Source organism: Protopterus annectens, chromosome 6.part0 (genome assembly GCF_019279795.1).
Source record: "Protopterus annectens isolate FY-2018-M chromosome 6.part0, PAN1.0, whole genome shotgun sequence".
In the NCBI taxonomy this organism is placed as follows: domain Eukaryota; kingdom Metazoa; phylum Chordata; order Ceratodontiformes; family Protopteridae; genus Protopterus; species Protopterus annectens.
Window position 1 is genome coordinate 189,922,586 of NC_056737.1, and position 27,233 is coordinate 189,949,818.

The 27,233-nt window shown below is 43.6% G+C and overlaps 1 protein-coding gene across 1 annotated transcript in view; it reads right to left on the reverse strand.

Annotated features, from left to right (window-relative positions):
- NEK9 (NIMA related kinase 9) overlaps positions 1-27,233 on the reverse strand; it is a 1,697,515-nt gene that overhangs the window by 966,725 nt on the left and 703,557 nt on the right. Inside the window, exon 12 of the mRNA XM_044073912.1 lies at positions 5,024-5,224. Coding sequence (XP_043929847.1) covers positions 5,024-5,224 — 201 coding nt within the window. The remainder of the gene's footprint in view (positions 1-5,023; positions 5,225-27,233) is intronic.

Consider the following 27,233-nt stretch of genomic DNA (forward strand, 5'->3'; position numbering starts at 1 on the left):
TGGCAATGTGATTACCAAAGGAGAGGTTGCTATCTACCTGGGTCCCCAGGTCCCTAATTACATTTTCTGTACTTAGTGGATTACCACCTATGTGGTAATTCGTGGGCACTTTGTTTTTCCCAAAGGGGATGACTATGCCTTTTTTGGCATTCAGCTTGAGGCCATGGTTTTGACACCAGGTATCGGTCTCTGTAAGACCCTTCTGGAGGATGTCTGTGTCAGCCAGAGAGTTGATTACGGCCCCCAGTTTGCAGTCATCTGCGAACCTGGTCAGCCATAGTCCTCCTGTGCTTGCCTGTACCTCAGAGAAGTATATACTGAACAGGAGGGGTCCCAGGATTGAGCCCTGTGGGACGCCACTTGTAATTGGTTTAGAGTCGGACATGGCACCCGCAACTCTGACCATGTGTGTTCTATCCGTGAGCCAGTTGGCCACCCATCTCATGACACAGGGGTTAATGTTCAAGCTGGTGAGCTTGTCTATGATACCAGAGTGGGGAATGGTGTCGAAGGCCTTAGAGAGGTCCAGTTAGGCTGTGTGGACTACCTTTCCTTCATCTATGGCCTTGGTAACTGTTTCAAAGAAGTCAACTAGGTTTAGGAAGCATGATCTGCCTTTAACAAAGCCGAATTGGGTAGGGTCCAGTGTCTGGAAGTTCCCTATGTCTCTGTTTATGAGTTACATGATGATTAGCTCCATAGCTTTGCAGACCAAGCTAGTCAGGCATATAGGACGATAGTTCCCAGGTTCTGTTGTGGCATCACCTTTGTGGAGTGGGATGACTGTTGCTGTACACCATTCTTTGGGTACATAGCCTGTGGTAAGGCTGAGTCTGAACAGTGAATTTAGGTGAGGGTTTAGTTCCTTTTGGAGCTTGTGTAAGATGCAGTCTGGGACACCATCCGGTCCCATTGATGCTGTGTTCTTAGCTTTGTAAAGGCAGTTTTTACCTGCGTGTCCGTGATGTCTGGGGCTCTGCATTCTTCTGGGATGGACAAGGGTCCTTTTGGGGGTGAGGAGTGAAGTTTGCACTGAACTTGTCAGCCAGGACGTTGGCAATGTCAGTTGGTTCAGTGTATTTTTTGCCATTTTGCACTAGCTCAGTGCATATCTGAGAGTTGCCACCTAGATTTTTGACATAGCTAAAGAAGGCTTTGTGGTTATCTTTAGAGTCCTTGGCAATTTTTTTTCGAAACTGGCCTTGGATGATTTTATGAGGGATTGTAGTTTCTTGCTAATATTGATCAGTGATGCCTTTCCTTTTTGGGATTTTGCTCTATCATGTAGTAGTTTCCTCCTACTGTTGTACAGTTTATTTATGGCCATGGACCACCAGACTGGTTTCCACTTTTTGGAGGAGTGAGTCTTGGTTTTACTTGGGATGGCTCGATCCATGCATCTCTGTAGATGCTCATAGAATGCACTTGTAAAGGATTCTGCGGTTTGGGTAGCATTATCCTTTAGCAAGGGGGCTTTGAAATTTTCCACCTCGGTCTTGAGAAGTGTGAAGTTTGCTTTTGAAAAGTTTTTCACAGTGGTTTCCTTGACTGGGGGTAGGGTCGGGATGTGGATATCCAGTATGATTAGTTTATGATCTGATCTTACCAGCGAGGGGTTTACCTCTGGTGTGGAACACTGATCCCCCATACTGGTGATAATCAGGTCCAGTATGTTGTCACCTCTTGTGGGCGTGGTGACCAGCTGTTCCAGGGCATTTGAGTTTATAAACTCTAGAAAGCGTTGGGCAAAGCAGTTTGTACTTGAGTAATTCTCCCAGTCAATGTTTGGGTAGTTGAAATCTCCCAATATCATGGTGTTAGGTAGGACCATTATATTTTCCAATGTTCTCAGGAATGCTGAGTGGGGGTCCTGAGACAAGGTAGGTGATCTGTAGCAGGCTACGATCTGAAAAGCAGCTTTGCCCACTGTTAGTTGCACATGGATGGTCTCCGAGGCCTCGTGCTGTGCTACTAACCTGGAGATGTGGGTATCCTTTATGAAAATGGATACACCCCCTCCTTTTGTATTTTGGTCTGGGTTCTGGGGCCGAATGTTATGGTATGAGTTGTAGCCTGGTAGTGCTGGGGTGCTCTCTGGAGCTTTGAACCAGGTTTCTGTTAATGCACAGATATCAATTTGCTCCATGCTAAGGAGTGTGTGCATTTTGAGGTGTAGACTTCTGGCATTGAGTAGCATTACCCTCAGTTTCTGGTTTCTTGTGTTGTTTATGGAGGCGAGTTTGTCTTTTGAGCCTTGCCTAAAAAAGGCACTATGGGGGTAGCAAGAGCCTTTGCCAGTATTCGAAAGGCTAAGGGCGACAGGTGCAAACCATCCCTGGCGACGCAGCGTGGCTTGTCAAGCATGTCGTCCCAGGCTGACAGACTCTGGATCCCCTTTGAAAGACACCAATAGCTTAGCCAATTGTTAAAACTGATAATTTTTTCCTCGTACTGTGGCATCATTCTTGGTGAGGGCAAGATGCTACTCAGGGTCAGGGTCATACCAGCCTGGGCTACATGATCAGAGAGCTCCTCTATGTCTCTTTTCATGTAGTCCAGGGAGGTACGTCTCAGGTCATTCACACCAACATGTACAATGACAGAGTCATATTTGTACTTGTTTTGGAGTGACCTGAATGCTTGTATTATATGGCGGATCCTGGCACCCGACAGGCAGCTCACAGTAGCCTTCTCCTTGTTCAGTCTAGTGAGTGGGACGTCAGTGTGCCTGACAATAGAGTCACCTATTACTAGTGTATTGGGTGTGTTGTTGTGCCTTAAGGGCTGTGGTTGCGTGGCACACTGACTTTGTGAAATATGTGATATGTGGTCGTTATTTGAGGGTGGAGGTTGCTTGGATGTCTGCTTTGGAGGTCTCTGCTGCTTAGGCAAATTTTTATTTAGAGCCTCTGAGTATGTTTATGAGTATTTATGTGTGTTGTTTGCTGGTACATGTATGACTGTTTTATGCGAGACTGGAAATGTGGTGCAAGTGTTTCCCTTCTCCTCCTGACTGGCTGTTCCAGCCTTAGGTTGAGAGAGCTTGGCCGCCAGTTTGGCTGTATAGTTGCATCTCTTCCAAGCATTTGTGTTTGTTGAAAGGAGGAGAGGGTTGTCTGTGTACATGAGGCAATTGTAACACTGCCACAAGATTTCCCAGATTCACCAGCTGGACTGGAGAGTATACTTGAAACTGCCCTTTGGACATGCCTGTATGGATAACTGACCTGTTTTACTGATTGCCCAGTAGGGACAAAATAGGGAGCCTTGAACTATTGCTTAGTAAAGGGAGAGGTGTTGTATTAGCGTTTATTAGTGCTTACTGAGAGCTTGGAGCAAGTGCTGGGCTGTAAAAGGAAAGTTAGAGTGCTTAATTTGAGAGTTTGACTAGTTCTAAGGGAAAAATTGAAGAGCAGACTTTGTGGAGCCTGGAATAGTTTAACGCTAGCTAACCGGCGCTGCGCGGAACGCAAAACCGCGCAAATGCGGGTTTTAAGGCAGGGAGATGAAAGAGATAGGAATTAGCCCAAAATGGCCAATAAACTACAAGTTGCTGGGCTGTGACCACTCCTCCAGGGACAGATAGGCTGCTCAAAGCTCCCCACGCTCACTGGTGAACAGAGAAACTTCCTCCTATGCAAGTAAGGATATGGGCAACACAGGAACTGTACCACAGTCCTGAATTTAGCAGAACCTGAAAACTGGACTAGACTAGCTAAGAAAAGGCGGGAAAAAAGAATATTTTTTTTTTTGTTTTTTTTTTCTTTTTAGACAGAGATACAATGAAATTTCACAAAAACACTCTGTTTCTTTGTTGAGGATAGATAGACAGTCACTGTTCCTGCACTCGGAGCTTCTTGAGCTAAGTAATGACCTGATGACTGCATGCTCCATTAACAGGTATATTTTTACTAAAGATTTAATATGCTTACAGGAAGAGACTTGACGGTCTTCCTCAGATCAAAACAGGCACTGCAGATGATAGTTCTTTTCTGGAATTTGTCTTCTACAGTTACACTTGTTAGTGACTATCTGGGGATGCTATGGATCTCAGAAGAAATATACCACAATAAACAAGACTGACCTGAACAACAATTACAATACAAGGCAATTCAAACTGAAAAGAAAAACGAGATCCCAAACTGGGTGCTTATTTCTGTGCAAATTACCAATGAGCAGACTTACTACTGATCACAGATCAGTTAAGCATGGCAAAAAAAATGTTAAATTAGCATGGGCTGCTCTTCTTTTTAATTATAGATCACACCAATTTCCTGGGCAAGGTGAGCAGTTCAACTCCACTCTGATGACAACCAAAAGAACAAAAAGCTAGGAAAGTCAGGCGAGGACATATGCATCTGCCTGGGACTAATTCCAATACACAATGAACATAACTACAGCAAAGATCCTTGTGAGGAACACGCAAATTTATCAGTGGCCAAATGGACACTTTTAAACTGAAATTATGTTAACAGCCCAATTCAGAAGTGTCACTACATACCTCAGAATGAGGTTTTAACAATGACAGGAACAAAAGTAAGCTAAAATTATATTCTGAATTAAAAAAAAAAAGTCTACTACAATTTTACTTTTATTTTATTTACTACAAGCAAAAGCAAATATAATATACAATGAATGCAGCTGGTAATCTGATGCTAATGACAGCTTACTTCAGCTAAATTTTGCATGCATCTTAAATATACCTGCTATGCATAGCCTTAGAATTCTGTCACAAATATCTGTACAACCAGGGATGTGAGTATCTAATTCTGGCAAGGGATCAGCCATTAGAAATTCTAACAAACAAATGAAATTCTACCAAAGGTCATCCTCTGACCACTCGCAACAGGAAGACCAATAATGGTCTCTTTTCCCCAGTGACGTTTACTCATGGTTCTAGATGCATCCACAGATTTCTTTTGCACTGCTCTACAAAAACTTTATGTTGATAAAGCAAAACATAAGTGTACTCAGACTTATGATTTTCCCTTGCAGTAATTGTTCAAACAAAAGGAATACATACCATGCTCCCCACAGCCCCAAGAATAGACCTCCTTGTTTCTGGTTAGAACCACAACATGATTTTCACCACAGGACACCTGTTCTACTGGATGGTCCAGAAAGAAATCCAGATGAACTGGGTATGGACATTCCTGTCCAAGTTCATTGTTGACTCCGATACAGCCATAATAATCAGACCCAAATGTGTACACGTGGCCTTCATCTGAAAAACAAAGAAATGAAAGGGATAGAAAATTTAAGTCTAAGTTGTAATATAACTCGATGGTTAGAGTATGAAACAACAAAAATAGAAGTTATGTACTTACCATAACGTTCCATGTGGAGTGTTCATCTCGCCTTTGTTCTTACACATGGGTTCGGAGCCGATCCTCGGCTCCGTGCCGGCCTCTTGCAAGCTCTGCATCGAGAAGAAGCTCGAGACAATCTAATACCCACAATCCCCCTCTGCCTTTACCTCAGATCTAGTTTGCAAGCAAACCAATCTACATAACAGCACATTCATGCCATACATCTATACATACAACAGACACATATAAGTATATGTGTATACCAACTATGTACAGAGAATAAAGACAGTAGCAAAAATGCTTCTGGCCAGGCATCAAAGAACGTTCTTCCTAAGGGTGGGAGGGTGGGACTGTAAGAACAAAGGCGAGATGAACACTCCACATGGAACGTTATGGTAAGTACATAACTTCTATATGTGATAGTGTTCAATCTCGCCGTTTGTTCTTACACATGGGTAGCGTCCCTAGCTCCTAAATCCTGAGGAACTCACGGGAGGACGTTCTTGAGCACAGTGGAACCAAAGGTTGCTCTGTCCCTAGAAACCTTATCTACTTTATAATGAGAAATAAATGTATGTGGCTTAGACCAGGTAGCAGCCGCACAAATAGCATCCAGAGGTAGGCGAGCTGCATGAGCCAAAGACGTAGATATTGATCTTGTGGAATGTCCCTTGGGTTTGTTCAGAAGGGGTTGATTTGCAGAATCGTATACATAGATTATACAATCAGTTAACCACTTTGAAAGAGTTCTTTTGGTAACTGCAAGTCCTTTCCTGCTATCAGCAAAAGCCACAAAGAGTTGATCTGTTTTCCTGTGATCTTTTGTTCTATCCAAATAAAACCTTAGCTGTCTGTGAACATCCAATTTGTGCAACATATACTCCATTTTGTTGGAGTGGTTTTGAAGAAAGTGGGTAATTCAATGGACTGATTAATGTTGTTAATAGAACACACTTTAGGGAGGAAGGATGAATTGGTACGAAGAGAAACTCTGTCAGAGTGAAAGATTAGATAAGGGTGCTTGATGGAGAGAGCCTGAAGTTCAGACACTCGTCTAGCAGAAGTAATGGCTACCAGAAAGAGAGTTTTCCAGGACAAAAATTTTAATGGGCAAGAAGAGGCAGGTTCAAAGGGGGGCAACATTAATTTAGATAGTAACAAGTTCAGACTCCAAGGTGACGTAGGAGATCTGACCGGAGGTCTAATATGAAAAACTCCTTTTAAGAAGGCTTTACAAAGTCTGTGAGCCATGATAGGAGCTCCACACTCTTCCACATGGAAATTGGAAATGGCAGCCAATTGAACTCTTAGAGTAGCAGGAGAAGCACCCTGATGAAATAAGTCTGTTAAGAACTCTAAAATCTTATTCAAAGGAGCTGAAAAGGGATCAACGTGGTGTGTATTCGCCCAGAATACAAACCGTTTCCATTTGCTAGTATATGTTTTAGTAGTGGAAGCCTTATGCGAAGCCACTAATATATTCTGGACTGCTGGTGACAAGAGATCAGACCTGGCTAAGTTGGGAATTGGAGCAGCCAAGCTGCTAGATGGAGTGACAGGAGCGCGGGATGGGGAACCCCTGACGAGTGAGTCAACAGATCCGGCTCTGGGTCCAGAATCCAGGGTCCCCGAATGCAGTGAATTTTCAGGAGGGAAACCAAATTTGACGAGGCCAGAATGGAGCAATGAGAATTATCGTCCTGTGAAGGTTCCTGGCTTTCTGGAGAAATTTGGTATCAGAGGAAATGGAGGAAATGCGTACAGGAGTCCCGGGGCCAATCGTAAACCAGTGCATCCCTGGGGACTTCCCTGGAGGGTAATAGGGCAAAGTAGCTCCTGCATTTGGCGTTCATTGGAGACGCAAACAGGTCGCAGGAAGGCTGGCCCCATGTGCGAAAAATCCTTTCGCCACTGACTGTTTCAGAGACCACTCGTGTGGTAGCAGAATTGCTCTGCTCAGCTTGTCGGCTATGACGTTGGATGACCCGGGATGTGCGTTGCTATTAGAAAGCGACCCGTGGACTCTGCCCACTGCCAAATTCTCATGGCCTCTCTGCATAGTTGATAGGACCTGGTTCCCCCTTGTTTGTTTATGTACCAGACTACCGACATGTTGTCCGTCTGAACTGCAATAGTCCCTAGAGGAAGAAGGGGAGCAAAGTGTTGCAACGCTAGAAACACTGCCCTCAACTCTAGTACATTGATGTGCAGATTGTACTCCAAATTGGTCCATTCGCCTTGGACTGTCTGTCCCTGAAAGATGCCCCCCCACCCTATCAGGGAAGCGTCCGTGGTCACCGTAACTGTGGGCGTGGGTAGCACAAACGGCCTCCCCTGTGAAAGGTTGCACGTTTGGAGCCACCAGTTCAGGTCTGTTTTGCAAGTCTTTGTTATGAGAATCTCGTGTGTTAGAGGTAGCTGTTGAAATGACCATTGAGCAAACAGTAGCCATTGTAGAACTCTCATGTGCAGCCTTCCCAGGGGAATTGCAATAAGGGAGGCTGACATGAGGCCCAACACCTTCAGAACTAGTTTTGCAGGAGATTTCCTTGACAAGAGTAGAAGACGTATGTGAGTCTGCAGCGATACTATCCTTTCTGGGGGAAGCCTCAGAATTAATTGCCGTGTGTTTAACTCTGCTCCTATGAACAAGATATTTTGTGATGGCTGAAGTAAGGATTTTCCGAAATTTACGGAGATCCCTAGGTGAACACACAGTTGAAGAACATAGTCTCTGGCCTGCAGTAGTTGACGCCGGCTGGTGGCTGAAAGGAGCCAGTCGTCCAGATACGGAAACACCTGGAATCCCTGACGTCTCAAGTGAGACGCTACCACTGCCATGCATTTGGTGAAGACCCTGGGGCTGAGGTCAGACCAAAGGGCAGGGCTCGAAATTGAAAGTGACTGGCTCCCAGCCGAAGCGCAAATGATCTCTGGATGCCCTGGCCATTTTGATGTGGTAGTATGCATCCTCTAGATCTATTGAGCACATCCACTCGTCCTTCTGTAGAAATGGAAGGATCGACTGAAGCGTGACCATTCGGAACTTTTCTTTCTTGACGAAAGTATTGAGGTAACTCAGGTCTAGAATGGGCCTCCAGTCCCCTGTTTTCTTTGGAACTAAAAGAACCTTGAGTAAGTCCCGAATCCTTGCTGGTCCGCTGGGACTGGCTGGATGACTCTTTGTCTAACAACTTTGAAATTTCTAAAGCTGCTGGCTCGCAGATGGGGCGGTACATCTGGGAGTCTTTTCTTTGGAATGGGATAGGATAGAAAGGGTATGGTGTAACCTCTGGTAACTACGCTTTTACCCAATTGTCTGTAGTTATATCTTGCCAGGCCTGAGGGTAAAAGGCTAAGCGACCCCCGACTGCCTCCAGAGCAGGACAGTCGGGCCTCCTCTCAGGAGTGCTGGAAAGGTTTACCAGGGAGTGTATCCCTGTCACCTTGATGTTGCGGACCCCCTCTGCCGCCAGGGCGGCGTCTTCCACCTCTGCCCCCTCCTCTGCCTCTAGAGGGGGAATCACCCTGTGTGCCCGGGAAAGACCCTTGATTTTGTTTCTGAAACCACATTTTTCCACCGCGTTGCCCTTTGGGGTACGGTCTGGTTGGGGTGGAAAAACGGACTCCGACAGCAGAAAGAGTCTTTCCCTCTTGTTCACACCGGGTAAGGGTCTCCTTTACCTTGGGGCCAAAAAGAGTGGCACCGTCAAATGGGGCGTTTGTAAAGGAAGACTTGAAGGCTTCCGCAAAGGAGCATAGGCGCATCCAGGATTGTCTACGAAGAGCAATCGCTGAAGCTGCTGCCCTACTCGAACCTTCGCTGCGAGGAAATCAGCCTCATGGACGAGTTAACAATCGATGTTAGGGTAGTAAGTTGCGCTGTCACTTTCTCTGAGACAGCTGCATCTGTAGAACCCTGGAGGGTATCTCCCAACTCTTTGACTAGATCCCTCTGCAGACGTGTAAAATGGGTCAAATAGTTCAGGGACCGCATGGAAAAGCCGCTGAACTAAAAATGCGCTTCCCATATCTATCCATCGTCCTAGAATCTTTATTAGGCGGATGGACAGACGAAGAAGACTCCGACATCTCCTTTTCGTGGCTGCAGCCACCACCATAGCGTCTACTGGAACTCCTTTAGTAAGGTAGGACTTATCCTGAGGTGCTGTGATGTACTTGTTCGGTTTCCTAGGAACAGGTTCCACTGTGTCAGGAGCCTCCACGCCTTCGAGCAATAAGTTCCATTAGTTCGTCAAGGGCGGAGTGACCCAGGAGGAGGAAGGGCGAGCACCAAATGCCTTCAGCAGAACTGACTCATCCTCAGAAGGGGAAGGGACTGCCAGTCACCTCTCTGTTTCAGGATCTCCAAAATGTCTGAAAAGAGACATCTTCTGAAGGTGACTTAGGGGACCCTTCTGACTCATCTAAGTCAGTATCAGATGTTATGGATTCTTGTGGAGAATCCAAGTGTCTCCTCTTACACAGTCTCTTCCTAGGGACTTCCTCGTGGGGAGCATCCGAAGAAGCCTCGAGGAAGAGGGGCACCCTCCAAGGGTGGCTGAGACACTGGTGCCCGACGCTTGGATGTGGCCGTGGGTGCAGATGAAGACAAAGGCCCTTTATGGGGAGGAGAAACTGCTTCCACTGATGTGGTTGTCTGGGTAGACAACACCTTCCTCATCAGGTCGAACGCTCCCGGGTCCCGCATCGAAGAATCTCCCGGCTCCGAAGAAATGGGAAGAATCCCCGACACGGGCACGAAGGCATCGACCCGAGGACGGAACCGAATCGATCCGTGCCGAGGCCCCGAGGGGGAGAGTCGGAACCGACACGTGGGTTCGACTCTCGGCCCCGGAACCAAGAACAGACCGTCGGCTCCGAGACTCCGGTACAGGGTCCGACGGAGTCGAGGTGAGGGGAACAGACCGAGAAAAGGACGGTTCTGGACCCGAGGGCTCCACAATCAGCAGATCAGCCTCTTCCGGCTCCAAAGACTGAATCGGTCTCGGAGGAGGAATGGATGGAGATACAGGAAGGCCTTCAAGATTCGACACCAGCTGGGTGGAAACCGAAATAAGTTTAGAGAGGGCCGAATGCTCCAGCAGCTTCTGCACCACACGATCCACATCGACATCCGAAAGTTTAGAGGAGGAACGGGTCGAAGGAACCGAAGACGGAGCCGACCTCAATATGGCGAAGGAGGGAGCTCCATCACCGGTTCCAAGACTCGAGGCTCAGGAACCGACACCAGTTGAACACTCGGCCCCAAGTCTGTGGAACCGGTGATCTAACCTTTGAAGAAGAGCTCGGAGCCGATGACTTGGGCTCCGATGTCTTCGATTCCTTAGAGGACTTCGATGCCTGGTCAGAAGCATCCAAAGCCTCTTGGAAAGCTGGTTTCAACAGACCCCTGTCCATTAGTTTCCTGCGCCTATCTGTCATGACCCTCCCACTGAAAGAGTGACAAATGGAGCAATCCTCTTGTAAGTGGAGAGGGCCAAGGCAGTAGACACAGGAACTATGGTTGTCAGTGACCGACATTTTTTGGCCACACTGACAACGCTTGAAACCAGACTTTGCCTTCTCAGACATTGTAGGTAATAAACAAGTCTAGAAACAATACACAGTCAAATCCGGGAAAAAAAGTCACAATTAGGTAAATGTCACAATCAGGTAAATGTCAAATCCGGTTAGTCACAATCAGGTAAATTTGACTCAATATAGTAGTATATGGTAAGGGTGTAGGCCCCGGTACAAAAATACCGATAAAAGGGTTAACGGTACCAAAGAACTACGGAACCACAACACAATCACACAAGAAATACTGACAATATTAAGATAAATAAGTTTCTCAATAAAATACAACAAAAAGTTATATCTTATCTTAGAAAACCCTCGAGCTAGCTCCCAACGATGCGAATGCAGCAGCGGCAAACTAGATCTGAGGTAAAGGCAGAGGGGGATTGTGGGTATTAGATTGTCTCGAGCTTCTTCTCGATGCAGAGCTTGCAAGAGGCCGGCACGGAGCCGAGGATCGGCTCCGAACCCATGTGTAAGAACAAACGGCGAGATTGAACACTATCACATCATATTTTACCCTTCTGACTTGGACTTAAATCCAGCAAACTACCCGTCTACCACAAAAATTCTAAACAGGTTATTCAATCTTAACAATGCCTATGCATCATAACATTGGTTTGATTGCAGAAGGGGATAATAAGCCTATCTATTCAGCCCTTTATGTGCATTCAGCATTTTACTTCCTTCCCTATCTTCCCCCCTCACCTGTTCTCCATCTACTCATGCTGTTTTCAATGCCTTTGCACACTTTGGTATTTCATTCTGTAGGTCCACAACCTTCTCCAAAAAGTTTTTCTTTTACAGTTCTGAAGTGTAATTATTAACATCTGCTGCCTTTGCTCCTTCCCCAGCCCATCCTCTCTGTGAGAAAAAAATTTAAGTTATTTACTTAACATGATAAATCCGTGTTGTTTTCTTCTATCTCAACTTGTGGGGTTATCGGATCCAACTCTAATTAGATGACGGCTTTTTCAGAATCTTCGGTCCAAGAGCTCTGCCTCCTCTACCCATAATACCCTACTTTAACGGCCTCTCCTCAGACTGAATTTGCCACATGAAAACATCCAGAAATAATGCATCATAAAACTGGATAATTAATTTGAAAAAAAGGAACATGGGGCAGCAAAGGTAGGACCCTGCTACTCAAGCTCTGTGGCCAGACTGCAAGGCCAATTAGTAGCACTCATTAAAAGGTGATAATTTGGAGGGGGCACTGAGGAAGTGAAAGATGAGATAGACAGAAGACTACATGAATCGATCATTATGGTAAGTACATAATTTTCGTGTACAATGTTGTCTTTGCTGTCTGTTCTCAACCTGTGAGACAGTGACCCCAGCCAGTAAAATCCCCAACGTGACTCTAGAAGAGAACATTCTGCAATGTGATGGAACCAAAAATAGCTCAACAACTTGACTAAACATCCAGCTTGCAACAGGACACAAACAGCTGCAGCATAAAGATCATCAATGGAAGCCTGAGAGAAAAATGCAGTTGGAAGTAGCCACTGCTCTTGTGGAATGGCCTCTAGGCTTTACAGGTAAAGACATTCTTTTCAAAGGAGCAGGCAAAGGAAATACAACCTGAGAGCCATCTGGATAGGGTTACTTTGGAAACAGGCTTACAAAGTATTTAATTTGAGGAGGATACAAACAGCTGGTCAGACTTTCTGAAACTTTAGGTTCCGTCCACATAGAATCTGAATTGTCTATGTATTTCTAAACAATGACGCAAATATTCACACCCTTGGGACTTAATTTGGAAAAAACACTGGCAAGTGAATAAGCAGATTCAAATGAGACTCCAAAATAACCTTGGGGAGAAAGGAAGGAGTAATCCTTATGGTAATTCTATCTTTCTGAAAAACTAAGTAAGGAGAAACAAAAGATAAGGGTTGAAGTTCAGACACTATTCTTGAGGAAGTAACAGCTGCCAAAAAGAAAGTTTTCCATGACAACAATTTTAAGGATACTGGGGCTGAAGGTTCAAAGGGAGGTCTAGTAAGGACTTGCAGCAGCAGAGGAAGGTCCCAAACAGGTGGAAGTAATAAGAAGGTACCCTCAAGAGGGCTTTAGAAAATTTAAGAGCCACCATGGGGGTATTATTTATGCCAATATGAAAGTTCAAAATGGTGGCCAGCTGTAGCTTTACGGTAAAATAGGTAAGACCACACTGCAAAAGACCAGCCAACAGCATCCAAATGTGAGTAAAAACGATCTAAACCCTTAGAAGAAGCTCAAATAGAAAAATGCTTCCATTTATTAGCATAAACCTTCCTAGTGGAAGATTTCTGTGAGGATGAAAGGATCTGAATGACTCTCTCTGACATCTTGAGATTTCCAGCCATCATCGGAATTGGAGAAACCATGCAGTTAACTTAAGGATGTGAAGACCTGGGTGGGGTAAACCCTGCAAGATAAGAAGTCAGGTCCAGAACTGGGTCTAGTATCCATGGTGGGTGAGAAAAGCAAGGCCAAAGAAAAGGGAACCAAACCTGACATGGCCAGAATGGGCAATGAGGATGACAGTCACTATGCAACTGGTTGCCTCCTGAAGAAACTTGATTATGAAAAAAGGTGCCAGAGAATAGGCATAAAGAAGACCTTGGGCCAAGCATTTAGGTGAGCAGTCCTAGAGGGTTCAGGGCATAAAAGCCGCTGCACTTCTTCATGTTGGAAGAGGGGACCAAACAGGTTGCAGCAAGGGGTGACACAGCATCTAAAAATAGCACTGTTATGTCTGGATTATGGACCACTTCTGAAGCAGAAGAATGATGCTGCTCAAACTCTCCACTAGGATGTTGGATCTCCCCTGGGTATGTGTTGAAATCAATACCCTTTGAGAGGACACCACCCACTGCCGTACCCTCAAGGCCTCTCAATACAAAGGATAGGATTGAGTTCCTCTTTGCTTACTTAGATTCCATACTACTGATGTGTTGTTGGTCAGGGTGGCAGTCACACCCATGGACAGAAGGTCCTGAAAGGCTTGCAGTTCTAGGAGGCAGTTCTTCATCTCCAAGATATTAATGTGAAAATTGGACTCATTCCATGACCAGGTCCCCTGGACAGTCTTCCCTTTAAAATGACCCCCCGAGAAGGGAAGCATATGTAATCACCACAGCCTGGGGATGGCAAAAAACAAAAGGATGATATCCCATGACCAACAGAGATTCCAACCACCACTGAACATGGTGAGGACAAACATTCGTTAGTGCTACAAGAAACTCCATAGGATGTGTTAGATAGGACCACTGAACTACTAGAGTCTAATATAACAGTCTTATGTGGAACCTTGCTAAAGGCAGCAGAAAGAGAGGTGGCCATGTGCCCAAGATGATGAAGAATTGAAGCAGTAGAAGGTTTGTGAACCTATTGGCTGTGAGAAGCTCATAGTAGAAGAGAATTTAGTCTTGATAATGGTAGTTTTGCTGTCTGAGTGACCCTACCCAAATGGCAACCGATAAATTCTAGCAATTGAACTGGTTCCAGATTGGATTTTTCATAATTCATTGTTATGCCAAAGGAGAGATACGGTTGGAGTAAGGAATCCCACACTTTTATTACTGATGCCTTTGTGGAAGCAGTCAAGAGCCAATCGTCCAGGAACTAGAAAACCTGGAAAGCCTGTAGCCTGAGCTAGGCTACTACTACTGCCATGCATTTGATGAACACCCAGGGAGCTACGGAGAGAACAAAGACCAAAGCCAAAACTGGTAATAACTGGATCCAGCCGAAAGCACACACCTCCTGGACGAATTCGTCCTTCAGTTTATGTGATGGTGGGCATTCTTGAGGTCCACCAAGCAGATCCAATCAACCTTCCTCAAGAAAGGCAGAATTTACTGCATTGTAATCATACAAAATTTGACCCGTTTGACAAACTGATTCAGCTTGCTGTTTTTCTGCTGTTTAAAACATTGTTTACCATTTCCCGCTTAAATGAGTGTAGCTAGTAGCTGTAGCATAGTCCAGATACAGGTTTGCTGCATCTGGGTCTGTTTGTAGTGACTGTTGTATTTTGAGCACATTTTCCAAGCCATCTTTGATTAGAAGGGGCCCTTTCTGCATCCTTGTGAAAGAAGTGTACTGATTAGAAACTGTCTGGTGAAGGGTGATTGGTCTAAGGTTTAGAGTAAGCACCCTCATTAGTTCTTTTGAGTTTTTTTAAAGTTTTTTTTTTTTTATGTTTTTAGATTCTGGTCTTTAAGCCCTGCTTTTGAGCAGGGTTCTGCTTGTTTGAACTCAGCTGAACTGAGGTGGGCTACCAGCCACAACTCTGAGCTAAGATACCAGGCGTCTGAGCTTCCCAAAAAGCCATAAGTTGCTTTTTCTTTGCTTAATTATACTATTTACTTCACTTTTTATTGTGCTCTGCTTAATACTGTAAACTAAACTGCAATGTTTGTACTGCATTTGTCTGCCTTACTGTGCCTGTTAAATCGTATTTTGTTGCTCTTTTCACCGTTTGCAAAGTAATTGTTGCTACATTTCACTGTTTGCAAAGAATCTGTTCTATTTTCCCACCAAGCAGTATTTTAAATAACTGATTTGCTTGCTGCTTAAAACATTCTTTAGTGTCTCCTTGCTATTCTGATTTTTAGTGTCTCACTGTTACTTTTCTTCTGTTCAAAACATTCTTTTAGTGTTTCCTGCTTAAATTAGTGTAGCTAGTAGCTGTAGCATAAACCACATACAGGTTTGTTGCATCTGGGTCTGTTTGTAGTGGCTGTTGTATTCTGTGCACATTTTCCAAGCCATCTTTGATTGGAAGTGGCCCTTCTGCACCCTTGTGAGAGACGTGTGCTGATTGGAACCTGGCTGGTGAAAGGTGATTGGTCTATGACTTGGAGTAAGCACCCTCATTGATTCTTTTGAGATTTTTAAAGTTTTTTTTTTCTTTTGAAGTTTTAAGATTCTGCTATTTAAGCCCCACATTTGAGCTTTGTGCAGCACCGCTCACTGCCAAGCAATTGTGCACCACAGCCAGACAGATAATTTTGACAATTTTTCCATTAGATACAGATGTAGCACATTAGTGTAGTCCTCACCTATAGTACATCTCCAGTCTAAGAAGTATTGCTAGTGAGCTGTGACCTATTAAACCACCAGCCAAAAACACATTAGAATTACCTATCTACAGAGTACCTCCTAAATCAGTCCTGAAAGCATCCCCCTTTGTGATAACAGTTTCTCAAACCTAGCATTATGGAGAGTTGGGACTACCCTTGTTTCAATTGCCAGCCTTGTTGACTTGGGTCTCCCAAGTCAGTGTAGCAACTACCTCATGTACACTGACAACCCCCTACTAATAACTCACTCTAGTACAGAGTGCAAGAGATGCATCTACACCAAGGATCTCAAATCCCTGCTCTCTCACACTAAACAGTAACAAAGAAGAGGTTGTCAAGTCACCCACCACTACTCATGCACATAGTATGCATCTAACACATAAATCAACATACGTGGAGGTTCTCTCAAAAACTTACTGAAACACCAGAAACCTCCAAAACTACTACAACTAACACAGTTCCTACAGCACCCAAGACACACAGCAACACCAGTGTCTCATCTACCAAGCGCTTAAGGCGCAACACTCAAAAACTACATTTTCTTGTCATTGGAGACTCCATAGTGAGACACAGAGATGTCCCACTCACCAGGTTAGATATGGAGAAAGTCACTGTCAGCTGCCTGTCCAGTGCCAGGCTCTGTCAAATCATGCATGCACTCAGGTCTTTCGGCAACAAGTACCATTATGACTCTGTCATACCTCATGTTGGAGTGAACGACCTGAGACATACCTCATTGGAGTATATGAAGAAAGACATGATTGAGCTCTCAGAATATGTGTCACAGGCAGGTATGTCCCTAGCCTTGAACAGCATATTACCCTCACCTAGAATGATGGCACAGTATAAACAAAAAATGATCAATTTCATTAACTGGCTTAGTTTTTGGTGTCATTCAATAGGGATCCAGCTTCTGTCAGCATGGGATGACATGGCTGACCATCCTCGCTGTTTGCCAGAGATGGTTTGCACCTGGCACCACTAGACTTTCGGTTGCTGGCAAAAGATCTTGCCAACCCCATAGTGCCTTTTTAGGCAAGGTCTTAAAAACAAAATTGCCAACGTGAAAATTGCCATCTATAACAAAATAAGGGTTATGTTGCTAAACACTAGGAGCTTAAACCATAAACTGCACACCCTGGAAGCACTTCTGTCACTGGAGGATGTACACATCTGTGCAGTCATGGAAACCTGGTTCAAGGCCTCAGAGAATACCCCAGGCCTTGCAAGGCTACAATGCCTTCCACATCTTCATACTGCAAAATGAACATACAAGAACCAAAGGAGGCGGTGTTTCTATCTATATTAAAGATAAATTCACCTCCTGGCTAGTTAGACTGGACAACTTCATGGAGTTACTCCAAGTTCAGATTACTGTGGGTAAGATCCCCATTCAAGTCATAGTTAGATTTAGAGCCCCCTCCATGGTTCATGATGCGCACGAGGTCTACTTGTCCAAACTGGAGTCAATCCAAATATTGTCAAACACTCTGGTCATGGGGAATTTCAATTATCCCACCATCAACTGGGAAACCTTCTCTAGCCCTAACTCACTAGCGCAAAAGTTCCTTGACTTTGTTAACTCAAATGCTCTGGAACAAATTGTGCAAACCCCAACAACAGGAACAAACATACTAGATCTGGTCCCAACTAACACGACAAACAGATGAACCATTTCAACTGTTGGATCCTCATTAGTTAAATCTAACCACAAATCAGTTGCCTTCAAACAGGTACTAACACCACAACTCACAAAGGGTGAAGTCAGAATAAAAAACTTCACCAAAGCAAACTATACCCTCCTAGAGGAAGGTATAAATGCATTCCAAGCCCCACCCCCCAGCTGGAAGAGGTAATTGCATCAAAACTTACACTAAAGCTCTGTACAGTCACATGTATAAGCATATAGACTTGGCTGTTCCAGACAGAATCAAAACCAGAACCCCAAGTAAAAAAAAAAAAAAAAGTTGCCCTGGTGGACATTCAGCAGCAACAAACTTTACAACAAATGCAAAAAGTTGTTATCTAAGAAAACTAAGGCAAGGCCCCATGAATGGAAAAACACCCTCCTCAGCCTCAACAGGCAAACAAGACAAGATGTCAAATCCTCCAAGGGTAACTTCGAGAAAAACATAGCAACCACAGCCACAGATAACCATAAGGCTTTTTACAGCTACGTACATAGCCTAAATGGTAGGACCCAAGCATGTGCTGAACTACTGACTAATGGTATCACACACTGATCCCAAAGAGATAGAAAACCTGCTAGCGGTCAGATTTGGTGAAAATTTCACTCCCTTATCCCCTCCAAACTTATCACAAACCTTGTCCCAACTCCTACCCCCCACGCTTCATATGTGAAGAGCAGGTCATTAAAGCCTTGCCTAAGGCAAGAAACATAGCCTCTATGGGACCAGACGGCATTCCAGGCTGCCTTCTAAACAAACTAAAACATGAACTAGCATCAAGTACCCTATTCAATCACAGCCGAACCACATGCTTTGTACCTGTGGAATGGAAAAGTTATTCCCCTTCACAAAGGTGGCTCAGAAACAGACCCAGGGAAATTTAGACCCATAGGTCTGACCAGCCTCACCTGTAAAGCCATAGGCAACCTTCAAACCCTGGATCTGACCCAATTCGGCTTCGTTAAAGGCAAATCCTGCCCGTTAAACATGATGGATTTCCTTGAAAATGTGACCAGGGTAAATCTGTGCACACAGCATACCTTGACTTGGCAAATGCTTTTGACACAATCTCAAACTCAGGCAATACTGATAAACTTAGAAAACTGAATGTAAGCCTCTTCGCTGTAAGATGGGTTGCCAACTAGCTCAAAACCGGTCACACACTATAAAACTGGGCGACTCCACATCAACCAGCAGACTTGTCACCAGCAGGGTGCCACAAGGGCCAGTGGTGGGCCACCTACTGTTTGGTATATACTTCTCAGTGGTTCAGGCCAAAACTAAGGGGCTGTGACTGATCAAGTTTGCAGATGACTGCAAACTGGGTGTAATTATCAAATCCCCAGATGATGCCAGTATACTTCAGGAGGGTCTCATGCAGACCAACGACTGATGTCTTAGTCACAGTGGATGGAATGGAAGAAAAAAAAGTCAAATGGCAGATCAACAGACAGGAAAAAGTATGTTAACATGTCACATGATGAAATTAGGGCATTAAGTGAAATAAATAATAGTGAAATACGTATTATGAAGCTTAACAAGGGCAATGGTGTAGTGACTGTGGATAAAAACGATTATGTTCATGCTATGTTGAGCACGTTAGAAGATGATTCTTATGAGGACAGTAGTTTAAATCAAATTAATATAGCGCACATGAAGTTAGATTTATTGACGGAAGACATGCTGTTTCAACGACAGATTGCGGAGATTGTTTATAAATTTCTTAATAATCCCAATCCTGTGGTTAGTAGTATTTTCAAAATCCCTAAAATACATAAAGGGCTTGATAATGTGAAATTTAGGCCAACTGTGGATGGGAAGGGAAGTAAAACTTGCTTTATTAGTAAGTATTTGGACCATCATTTACAGAAAGGTATTAAAACATCTGGCAACATAACTAAGGATTCCTGGGACTTTTTGGATAAATTAAACAATATTATTATCACAGGAAAAACTATTTTGTTAACCGTGGATGTATGTAATTTATTCTCCGTAATACCACATGAAGTGGGACTTGTTTGGTTTGAAGCACAGTTATTAAAAACTGGGATATACGAATAGGATGAAATCAATGTTTTTGTCACTTTAATGGAAGCAGTGCTTGTTAATATTTTTTTGTATTTTGAGGGGCACTATTATAAGCAAAAACCAGGCGTTGCTATGGGTGCCACATGTGCTCCAATATATGCCAATTATATAATGGCATATTGGGAACAGGAATTTGTATTTAATAGCCCTTTTCAGGTACATATACAAAAATATACTAGATTCTTGGGTGATATTTTTGTGGTTTGGAGGGGAGGGGTTAATGAAATGGAAGCCTTTTTGAAATACATTAATAGCACTGCACCTTTTTTGAAGTTTACCCATGAATTTAGTTCTGACAGAATTACATATTTGGATGTTAATTTAGTAGTGGACAAAGAGGAAAAAAAGTTTAATTTCTACCATACATAGAAAAAATACATTTTCAAATTCCTATTTAGATTTTAGTAGTTGGCACCCTCACCACCAGAAGAAGTCTATAATAAAGGGGCAGATGGTGAGGGCAGCCAGGATGGTTAATCGAGAACAGGAATTTTATAGGGAATTGGATTTTATGATAGATATGTTCATCAAAAGAAGTTATCCTAAAACCTTATGTGGGGAAGTGAGAGATGAGGTAGTACAGAAAAGGACACAGGGAATATACAGTCCCATACTGAATTTTAAAAGATTAGCACAGGATGATTTAAGGATGGGAGAGAATGTAAATTCTAAGAATGGTGAAAAGAACAGAGATGTGATGTGTCTTGTAGTGACCTATAATATGGAGGCAGAACGGTTAGCACAAATGATGTTTAAAAATTGGAACATTTTAAAATTGGATAGAGAAGTAAAAAAAGAATGGGGGGGGGGTCTCCTTAAAATAGTATATAGAAGGGATAGGTCCTTCAAAGAAATGCTACAGCATGGACAAGGTAGTGTGTTGCAGGTAGACCCATTGGCAATTTTAAATGTGGGAGATGTAAAACCTGTAGGTTTATATTGGAAACGGGGCCCAATTTTAGGATCAATATGTACAACATTTTTGTTAATGGTCATTTTAACTGTCAAACGCAAAATGTAGTATATACAGCTAAGTGTGATCTATACTGGGCATGTCATGTAGGGAAAACGTCAAGACGGTTTAGGGAAAGAATTAAGGAACACATATTGGATATACATCATTCCAAAAGTACCAACGCTTTGGTGAGACGTGTGTGAATTTCCTGGACATCAATTTAAGTTTTGTGTAATACAACAAGTGATATTTGACCCACAAGGTAGAAAGTACAGTTGTGTACACCTACCAAAAATGCAGATGCTCGACTTTATTCACTGTTGCAGTCATTACATTAGGGTAATCCTGCTAGCAGGTTGCCCTCAGTCAGCCTGAATTCCAAAGTCCTGGGTCCTGCGTCGGCTGCTGTCACCCCTTCCCTGACGTCAGGTCGTCAGGGGTATAAAAGATACGGCCGACGCCATTTTCTTTAGTTTTTCTTGCCCCAGATGTCAGGTGCCCCCTAAAGGGGTAGCCAAAATTTATATATATATGTATATATATATATACATATATATATATATATATATATATATATATATATATATATATATATATATATATAAATACATGCACCAATCTAAACTTTACCTTCCTCTACAAGCAAATACACCACATAGGTTGTATAAATCAAAGTTCCAGCAGAAGAAAGGGGGATGGCGGGTGGGTAACCTGGACTGCAACAGTGAATACACTCGAACATCTACATTTATGGTAAGTGTACACAACTGTACTATGTTCTTCATGTTTCACTGTTGCATTCATTACATTTGGGTAGAGTCCCAAAGCTATGGTTGGGAGGCTGGAGCTAAACAGCGTTAGGAGCGGCTATGAGGCCCTGCAGAACTGCAGTGGCAAAGCTTGCCCTGGATTTAGAGTAGAGTGGCAGATGATAGTGTTTTGTAAAGGTGTGCACTGAACTCCAAGTAGCAGGCTCTAAAATGTCCTTGGTTGGTACTCCCCTGAGAAAGGCTGCTGAAGTGGCTGCAGCTCTGGTTGAATGTGGCCTAATGCCCTTGGGCACTGGCTTGCCATAGTGTAAGTAGCAGAAACAAATGCAGTGGCCTATCCACTTTGAAATAGTCTGCTTTGAGATAGCCTTTCCTTGTGATCCTGCAGCATATGCCACTAGTAATTGCTCTGTCTTTCTGAAAACTTTGGTTCTGTCCAAGTAGAATCTAAGCTGTCTGTGTAAGTCCAAAGAATGCAGAATTCTCTCCCCTTTGTTCTGTGGATTTGGATAAAAAGTTGGCAGATGAATAGTTTGGTTAAGAACCACACTGGACACCACCTTAGGCATAAATGTTGGGTTTGTCCTCAGAGAGACTCTGTCTGGATAAAAAATGATAAAAGGTTCCACAGCCATGAGTGCCTGCAGCTCTGAAACTAGTCTTGCAAAAGTTATTGCTAGGAGCAGAGCTGTTTTCCAAGATAAAAAAAAAAATTATATCAGCAGTAGCAGCTGGCTCAAAAGGAGGCAGGGTGAGTTTTTCCAAGACATAGTTGAGGTCCCATGCAGGCATTGGTGATCTCCTTGGAGGCCTTAAATTGTTGGCTCCTCTGAGGTACTGCACTAATAAAGGATGAGAAAAGATTGGTGGCTCTGTATTGTAATGAGCAGAAATGGCAGAGGCATGAATTTTAATAGATGAAAAAGATAGGCCTTTGTCCAGCATCTCAGTTAAGTATTGCAAAATCTGAGGAATATTTGGCACAGCTGCATCAGTTCCTTGTGCCTGGTTCCAAGCACAGAATCTCTTCCATTTTCCAGCATAAGATTTTCTAGTACTAGGCCTTCTGGCTTCCAAAATGACATCCATCACAGCTTTACTGAGAGGTGTGTTTTGTATAACTACATTATTCGCCATGCTGCCAGGTTTAAAGTCCTGAGTTGGCTATGCAGGATCGGATTGTTCTGCTGGGACAGTAGATGAGGTATTTGAGGTAAGGTCCAAGCTGGGCATTGAGACAAGTTCCTTAGTATTGGATACCAGTACTGGCGGGGCCAGTCTGGGGCTATCAGTATCATCTGTGGCTTCTCCTGTCTGACCTTTAGGAGTACCTTGGGGAGGAGAGGCAGTGGGGGAAAGGCATATACTGATAGATTTTTCCAGCTGAAAGATAGAGCGTCCACTTTCCATGCTTGTCTGTGATAAATCCTTGTGCAGAATCATTTTAGTTGGTAGTTGTGAGGGGAGGCGAATAGATCTATGTCCAGGCATCCCCATTTCCTTGTTATCATGCTGAAGACTTGTGGATCCAGCTGCCACTCGGGATCCATGAGGTTTCTGCTTAGTTCGTCTGCCAGAGTATTTTTCCTTCCTGGCAGGAATTGTTCCTGCAGATGTACTTGGTAAGTCAATGCTGTGTCCCACAAAGTCATGGCTAGTCTGCAAAGGGGGTAGGAATGTGTGCCCCCCTGCTTGTTTATATACCACATGACCGTGGTGTTGTCTGTCTTTATCAGTAGCTGTCCAGGATGAAGTAGGTCCTTGAAGGCTGTCAGGGCATTCTGAACAGCTAGCATCTCTTTTTGATTGATATGTAGATGCATTTGGTTTGAGGTCCATGTGCCCTGAATGCATTTCCTGCCATGTGGGCCCCCAGGCATAATCTGATGCATCTGTTGTTAGTGTCTGCCTGGCTGGGGGTAATGTGAATGGCTGTCCCTTGTTTTGGTGACAAGCCTTTGCCCACCATCGAAACTCCTGCTGCAGGCAGGGAATGAGAGTAATCATAGTTTCCAGTCTGTGGCAATGTTGAGTCCAAACACTTTTTAGGTACCAATGAAGTTTCCTCATATGCAGTCTTGCATATGGAATTAGTAGGATGCAGATGTCATGAAGCCCAAAGCCTGCAGAATTTTTCTTGCAGATAACTGGGCCTTTGCTGCCAACATTTTGAAATAGGTAGTCAGTTGCCTTTGTTTGTCTGGCGTGAGATAAGTCATCTGGGCAGTTGTATTTAAGCTTGCACCCAGGAATATTATCTCTTGAAAGGGTACTAGTTTTGATTTTTTTTGTTGACTGTGTACCCTAGGCATGTTAGAAGTCTTTTCACAAACGCCAGATGCTGTAGAAGAATGTCCTTGTTCTCTGCTTGAATTAGACAGTCGTCCAAGTAAGGATATATTTGTATTCCTCTTTGTCTGCAGAATGCAATTACTGGTGCCAGGCACTTTGTAAAGACCCTGGGCGCAGTAGATAAGCCAAATGGCAGTGCAGAGAATTGGTAATGCATTGAGCCAGCCTTGAATCTGAGGTATCTTCTGCATATTTGTCTGATTGGGACATGCAGGTATGCCTCTTTTAGGTCTAAAGTCACAAGCCAAGCGTTCTTGCCCAGCATGGACAGAAGCTGCTGCAAAGTAGCTGCTGCAAAGTCAACATCTTGAATTTTGGTATATCCAGGAATGTGTTCAGAATAGATAGGTCCAGTATTGGCCTCCAGGCCTTGTCCTTTCTGGGTATGTCTCTGCTCTTGCTCTGGTACTTGTTGAATGGCCCCAATGTCCATGAGGGATGAGACTTGTTTTTGTGCCTCTGCCCACTGATTTTTTTGGCAGGTCTGGCCAGCCGTTTGCCTTTGGCAGGGTATGGAAATTGAACTTGTAGCCTTGTGACACGATATTTAGAACCCACTTGTCCTGGGTTATGATGTGCCAATTTTGAGAAAAAAGTGCTAATTTTCCCCCTAAGGGTGCTGCCAGGAGATAAGTGCTTGGTGCAGGCAGGGGGAAGTCATTGGGACTGTTTCCTGTATGGTTGTGATTTGTCTTCTCCAACTTTGGAGGTAGAAGGACCCCATTGCTTTGACCTGTATGAACCTTGCGCCTGGGATCTGCCTCTAGGGCGTCTGGATCTGCTCCTTTGAGGTCTGTCTGACACAGGAAAGGACCAATTCTTTGTTGGTCAATGTCTACTAAACCTAGGTAGCTGTACTTGTAAAAAAATCTTTGACAGTTTGCATAGATTTTGCTTTGTCCTCCATTTTCTTTAACACCTCTTCTGCCTTAACAACAAAGTATCATGCTGTAAAGGTGCATCTAATAATTTAACTTTGACATGATCAGGCAGATTTTGTTCCTTTAACCAAGCATGCCTCCTAATTACAGAACCCGTAACTGCGGCTCTGCAGGAGGCCTCCAAAGAATCAAAACCACATTGCAAAGTACGCTTTCCAACTTGTTCAGCTGCATGCAATAAATCCTCCATTTCCTTGTTTTCTGCACATTCAGAGTTTAACAACATTTTCTGTTTAAGCAATGCCATGACATGTTGCTGATATTTGAGCATATGAAAGTGACAGTATAAGGCCCTTATAGCCAAGGTAGCAGATGTGTAAACCTTTTTTCCCCATCTATCCAGTGCCCTAGAATCTCTGTCAGAGGGGGTAGCTTTTTTTGCAGTGGAAGCCTTAAATCCTTTGAGACCGTATGAAATAGTTTCTGGGTCTGCAGCAGGGTTTTTAAAAAGGAATTTATGAGAGTCAGGAACCCTGTAATATCTGTCAGGCTTAACAGGAGCTGGAGGGTAAGGAGTCAGGGGTAAGACTAGACTCCAAAAACACATCATCTGCAATGTCTAACACAGGTGGAATGGCTAGTGGCCTGTGTTGAGGTAGTAAAAGGAAATCCCCAGAGCCTCTTTTTAGATTCTGAAAAATCTTGGCTATCCCAGTGGAAATGCTCCCCCCAAAAGAATAGTCCTCTGGAGGAGAAGCTGAAGGTATAGATTCTTCAGCATCAGAATCCTCATAGGGGGGAACAGAATATTCCTGATCAGAAGAGGAATCAGAAGAAATGGAAACCTGATCTGAAGATTCATAGTCAGTCTCTTGCCTAGGCCTCTTATCAGGAGGGGGATGGGAACCCCTGATAAAGGTAATTAAGTCTTCAGCCATTTTGAGCATCTGTTTTTTGGGCATAGAGGCCTGACCACATGGCTCTTGAGTTTGTTTCTTTGCTTTAGAAGGTGCTTTAGTCTTTGCCTTTGAAGCTGAAGTCGGTTTAATGTAAAGATGTTTAGGTCTGAATACACCCACAGAAGCCGGTGCCTGCTCAGCGGCTCCAGACCCATCTGAAGGAACAGTATCCGAGGCTCCAATACCTTGAGTTTCCAGTGGCATGGCCGACTCCACATGGGAGTCGGTAGTGGCCTGCGACTCTAAAGTAGCGGGCATCAGGGGCTGCAAAAGCACCTCACTGAGAACCGGCGACTGGCTTAGGAGAAGCTTCGTCGTCAGTTTTGGGCCTTGGTTGTCTATCTCTCTCCTTTTCTTTGCGTTTTTTGTGAACTCCGGTAGTCGGATGGCTATTTGATGACATTTCTGGATAATTAAACCGGCGTCCAAAATAGTTTAAAGCAAAATCATACTGACGCTTAATAGTGCGTTGGTTAAATCTAGCACAAAACAGACAACCATAAACGTTGTGATCAGGGCCTAGGCAAGGAATACAGTAAGAATGAAAGTCCTTATGAGGTATTTGCTTTCCACAAGAAATACAATTATTTACTTTTTCTGACATCGGTCTGGAGCAAGAAAAAAGTTTCCCCAACGGGGTACTTAGCTTTATTGAAGACTTCGGACCTGAAACTCGAACACGAAAATCTCAGGAGTCGGCCGACCAGCACTTGCGAACTGCTTCTGCTTTGGGCACCGCACAGCAAGAAAGACTAAAGAAAATTGTGTCGGCCGCATCTTTTATACCCCTGACGACCTGACGTCAGGGAAGGGGTGACAGCAGCCGACGCCGGACCCAGCAGAATTACCCTAATGTAATGACTGCAACAGTGAAACACGAAGAACATCATTAAATGTACATTTGGATATAGATGAACTTAAATGGCAGTTAAGACTGGATGCATACCATTTTCCAGGTATTAATGATGCCATCAGTATAGCACATGTTTTAAAACTAAAACATATTTTAGGTAGATGATTTTTAATGAATTTAATATCATCTTATTTTTATTCATATATTAAATATGTTTTCTTACATTTTTATGATATATTTAACAGGTTTTTTATATATTTTTCACAGAAATTAACTAAAATAAAGTGCGTTTTATTTGATTGTGATTATTAATGTTTGCAGATGTTGCACAAAGGATCTAAATTTATATATATGTATTTAAATGATTTTTGACTTTTGATTCAAGGGGGTTATGTGAAAATGAGCTATTTCTCTTTTAAGCTTTTGTATTGGGATTAATTGGTTTAAATGTATTGTTTCTATTGGTTTATTATTCATTAGGGTGGGTATTTTAACAGATTAATGAGTTTGTTCTTTGTTCTGAAGAAGTCTTATGTGCAGACGAAACCTAGGTCAACGTGGTATTGTGTTTTCCATTGAATAAAGTGGCTTTATTGGATTGGAGACTGTATCCCAGCATGTTCTTTTGGAATGGAAAACAAGTTATTCCCCTCCACAAAGGTGGCTCAGAAACAGACCCAGGGAATTTTAGACCCATAAGTCTGACCCAGCCTCATCTGTAAAGCC